Source organism: Halichoerus grypus, chromosome 14, assembly GCF_964656455.1.
Source record: "Halichoerus grypus chromosome 14, mHalGry1.hap1.1, whole genome shotgun sequence".
Lineage (NCBI taxonomy): Eukaryota > Metazoa > Chordata > Mammalia > Carnivora > Phocidae > Halichoerus > Halichoerus grypus.
In genome coordinates, this window is record NC_135725.1 from 72,618,662 (window position 1) to 72,623,779 (window position 5,118).

Below are 5,118 nucleotides of genomic sequence, written 5' to 3' on the forward strand. Positions count from 1 at the left end.
ATGGTGGAGATGGAATCTAATCCAAATGAAGGAATGCACCATTTACCAATACTTAACTTTAGTATTACCTATAATATATAAAACACATTTATATTTATATTGACTTGTTTTCCATAGCAACTTTATGTACCATGTGGCTATAACTACTTTAACCCCTAATCTCTTAGGTACCAACTGCTACAGAGAGATCTGCCCGGGTCCCATCATGAGTCCTTTTCTGACACCTGGGTCATTTCTAATCTGTTTCAGTGTCCCATTTTGATCCATATCCCATTCTGAAACTCGTTTCCATGCAAATTCGCTCAGTTCCTTGTATCAAAGTTGATGACTAATTACAGAGGCTGCTCAGTTGCTGTGTCTTTAAGTTCTCATAATTCACTTTTCAGAGTAAAGATCTCAGATATGTCTATAACTCTGGTTATTCCTGTTTATATTCTGTAGCACAGATATTACTGCGAATTCTGGGAGGCAGGTAATTCGTTCTACTCGAACATAAAAGCCAGCTCTATTGTAATAAAAGCCTCCTACAGAATGCCACTTGACAATGACTCTGAGATTACCAGGAAATGCATGTGGTATCTGGTTGTGAAAGTTGAGGTATCCAAACAGAAAAAACAATTACTTCTGGGATGAAAGCTTCGTGGTCAGCTCCCCTCTACTGCCCCAAAGCCATCTACTCAGGGCTTGCTTTCATCCTCCACTATCAAACATCTCCTGGCAGTAATACCTGGCGTCGAATTTGTCCCCTAGCTTTGTGGGACTAGCATCACCAGAATTTTTTTTTTTTAGAGAGGGGGGCAGGGAGAGAGGGAGAGAAAGAATCTTAAGCAGGCTCCACGCCCAGTGCAGAACCCAATGCGGGGCTCAATCCTACAACCCTGAGAAATCTTAGCTGAAATCAAGAGTCAGACGCTTAACCCACTGAGCCACCCAGGCGCCCCAGCATCACCAGCATTTTGCTGAGTGATGATTTAAAGTGTCTCTTTATGTGGGTTACACATCCCTGAACACGTAACGGAAGCCTTAGATCTAAGGGGATGGCCTACGAGTGAAAGCATCCAGAACTCAATATCCAATACTAAAACTCTTTAGGTCTTTCATATGTTGAAATTTGTCAAGTGGGTTAACCTTCCTCCACTCAAAACCCTCTCCCCTTCCCTACCCTGGACATGGAAGTAGACAAATGAGAGGGCACACACAGAGGAACAAACAATGGAAGGAAAAACAAAAGTAAAAGGCAACACGGGAGAAATGAGAACGAATCCTACTTTTATTTTGGAATGGTAGATTTTTTGCCGGAAACAATGTCTCCCAAAGTATGGTAATCTCAAAATCTGTACCAGAATTTCTCAGGATCTATTTTTTCTTAACATTTTATTTATTTGACAGAGAGAGAGACAGCGAGAGAGGGAACGCAAGCAGGGGGAGTGGGAGAGGGAGAAGCAGGCTTCCCGCTGAGCAGGGAGCCCGATGCGGGGCTCGATCCCAGGACCCTGGGACCATGACCTGAGCCGAAGGCAGACGCTTAACAACTGAGCCGCCCAGGCGCCCCATCAGGGATCTATTTTTAAATGCAGGCTATCAGGACCCCACCCCAGAGCTACTGAATCAGAATATCTGGGAGCAGAGAGGCCTAGAGTCCGCGTTTTTAACAAGCAAAATTTTTATACAAATAAAAGTTTTACAACAGCTAATACAAACATGGTCTCTGCAATCGTTGCCTATTTATATAAAGCAAGAAACCTCACTGCCCTACGGGGCTCCTGCATCATCTTCACAGGCCGTACTTACTTCTCACGGGGATTAGGGTAAAGCTGGTAAATGTATTAGTTTACCCAATGGCTGCTGTGAACTTGAACGGGACGCTCTCACAGGTTTCCTGGCCCTTGTGAAGTCAGTCACCCAATAAGGAGAAAAGGCTGACACAGACACACACAAAGCCTTCGTGCGGGGCCGAGAAATGGGTACAATTTACACAAGTGTCTATGCGCTGAGAAAAGCAGAGGCGGCAGGTGAGCAAATCACACAGGTACTGGAGGCTTTAGCCAGAAAGTCAGGAGCTTTCACCAGGAGCTCTGAATGAGGAAGGGCAGTGACGGTTCCACCACAGCAGTGGAAGAACACGCTCCAAGACAAGAGGAGAAATGTCGCAGTTCAAGCTCTGCAACTGGGTGATGTTGAGCGAGTCTTTTAATTTTTCTCTAATCTTCTCATTTGCATAATCAAGGCCAATCTCTATTATTTGTTTCTTTGTATCTTTATGCGCCCACCTCATTCTAGAAAGGCTCTAAGGCAGAGCACACGCACCAATTTCTTCTGGCGCCAACACTCACGGGCTGAATTCATCCAGGTTTGCTGCAGGGGCAACTGTGCGGGAATGCTACAGAGCCAGACTTCTCCAACCGGGAAACACAGCGGACAGAAAATACTACCAAATGCCAACTGCAACCTCCTACTGTCCACGGGCAATCACTTCGGTGTACACATAAGTCACAACTGTAAAACTACAGGGCGAGGGGTGAAATCAGCGTTCTAAGGGTGAGCAGAATTTCTGTGGTGAATCCTGCCAGGAGTGCACCCCTGAGTCAGAGACGTTCATGTGCTTGATACAACGGTATCTGGCCCAGTACTTTTTTCATGGCACCTTTGACTTCTTTGTTTCTTAAGCTGTAAATGATGGGGTTCAACATAGGGGTCAGCACTCCATAGAGCAGTGAGATGATCTTATCGACTTCTTGTGAGCTCGATGAAGGAGGCTTGAGGTACGTAGAGAGGGCAGCCCCGTAATACAAGATCACCACAGTCAAGTGGGCACCACAGGTAGAAAAAGCTTTGCTTCTTCCCTCTGCCGAGCTGATTCTCAGAATGGTGGAAAGGATGAAGACGTAAGAGATGCAAATTAAGAGCATGGGGATGGGCAGGAGAAGCACGCTGACCACCAGCATGATCACGTCCATGAGCAGTGAGTCTGTGCATGCTAACTGCAGCACGGCCAGGATTTCGCACGTGAAGTGATCAATGAGATTCCCACAGAGGGGTACCCGCAGGGCGAAACTGGTTTCCAGCAGGGCGCTCAGACAACCCGCCACCCAAGAGGCAGTAGCCATGTGCACGCAGACCTGCCTGTTCAGGAGGATGGGGTACCTCAGGGGGTTGCAGATGGCCACGTAACGGTCGTACGCCATCACGGCCAGGAGCACACACTCCGTGGAGCCCATGGAAAGGGACAGATACATCTGCACAGCACACCCAGAAAAGGTAATGGTTTTCTGGGATGACAGCAAGTTCACCAGCAAAGTGGGAACAGAAGCAGATGTATAACAAATATCCACGAGAGAGAGATTTCCAAGGAACAAGTACATGGAGGCTTGGAGGCGTGAGTCTAGGATAATGACCAAGATCAGAGAGCTGTTGCCCAAGAGGGTTATCAGGTACATCACAAGGCTGAAGACGAAGAGAACAATCTCTAACGTTGGGTATCTAGAAAAACCCTCCAGGAAAAAAAAGCTCCAGATGGTGAGGTTTCCTCCTTGCATTTCCTTTTTTGCACCTGCAGTTATTCTAATAGTGTTCTCTCCATTTCATCTGAGGACATAAAGAGGTGGATCAAGCAGCATGTTCATTTAGTTAGGAAAACACTTTCGAACTTATTTTCACTATTATAAATACAATTTTACCACAAGAAATCACAGGACTTACCTATTGATCTAAAAGGGGAGAAAACAGGTTTGATCTACATAAAAAATTGATACTTCCACAGCAAAATTTAGAAGAGAGTGCATTTGAAAACAAGAATAAACACATTTAATACCTGAATCTCAGCCTGTTTTCCTATGCTTGGCACGCAGTAGTTTTTCAGTAAAGATCTGAAAGTACTGTGCAACAAAAAATAGGAATGAACACTCAATAAACTGAGCACAGATTAGAAAAGTAAGCCAGATAAGTGAAGTAAAGAAAGCAGGTTTGTACAATAAAAACCAGTGATGATCTTCACGGGAAGAAGAGGAGGGATACTGAAAGAAACAAATAAATGAATTTGTTCTGGGTCTACGAAGTTCTTGGTCTAAATGAACTCTTTCCTTTCCGGCAAATAGCTTGGAGGTCCATACACTTGTCTCTAAAATGATGACATTGTTTAAAGCATTGTAGGTACCCATTCTGATTATATTGAAGAGTCAGTTTACAAGTCACACAAAATAAGCCACCTTGTTTAAACACCGACACACCCACGGTCCAGTCTCGTTCACTGTTGAGACCCATACCTTCGTGAGTACGTAAATCGTGCTAAATATTAATCCCAGGCAATACTCTTCTTCTACATTAAAACCCATGAAGATCTCGAATATGCAGAAATTAAACTCCCTTTTTAAGCTACCTTAAAATCCCCTGGGAAAGAAGATTATGGATCATCTAATCATAAACAAGACGCTGAATGTTTTGGTTTTTTACATTTCACATGAACAGGAAGAAAAGACAAAGGTGTACCTTGCTTCTGCACTGATATTGCTCTTTATCACCTTCAATCGTTTTCTTTTCCCTACTAGTTCTTTCCTTTCTATTTTTAGATATCCTCGTTCTGAAACATTCCCCGCGTCGGCATGGTCCCCGTGCACATCCTACCTTTGCTCTTTCTCTCACAGGCAAATTCCTCTGTGATATGGTTTACTTACAATGTTTCACTCTTCACTTTCTCATCCCCGGTGTTCCTTCTTGGTTTCTCTTTGAACCAGCGTTTTCATTTGCCTCCCAGTTCCCCGTATTTCAGAAGCCGGCACACAGGGTGATGGTGTAATCACGTTGGGGGCAACAGCTTCTATCATGCCCCTGGAGCAGCAGAGGATTTATCCAATGAGTTTTCATTATATTACATTATTCTCTGTGACTTCTGCTCCATTGTATCTCATTACTAGCCTATTAGCAAGCCCTTCCGCTGTTTCCTATTTTACTCCTCAGTCCCCAAGCAGCTTGCATTGTAGGTCCAAACATTATCTGCTCCCGCTCAGGACACTGTTGGTATTCTAGGGAATGCCTATCAGTAGGGCTTTCCTCTGCGGTCCTCGAGCATGCAGAGTTCATGCTTCTCCTCCTAAGAGCTCCATTTTTCCTACATCACAGTAG

The 5,118-nt window shown here is 44.6% G+C and overlaps 1 protein-coding gene across 1 annotated transcript; it reads right to left on the reverse strand.

Moving 5' to 3' along the window:
• Positions 1–1,252: 1,252 nt before the first annotated feature.
• Positions 1,253–4,304, reverse strand: OR2K2 (olfactory receptor family 2 subfamily K member 2). Its single transcript, XM_078061213.1, has one exon. The coding sequence runs from the start codon at positions 3,534–3,536 to the stop codon at positions 2,586–2,588; it is 951 nt and encodes a 316-aa protein (XP_077917339.1). The 5' UTR covers positions 3,537–4,304; the 3' UTR covers positions 1,253–2,585.
• Between the last annotated feature and the right edge of the window lie 814 nt (positions 4,305–5,118).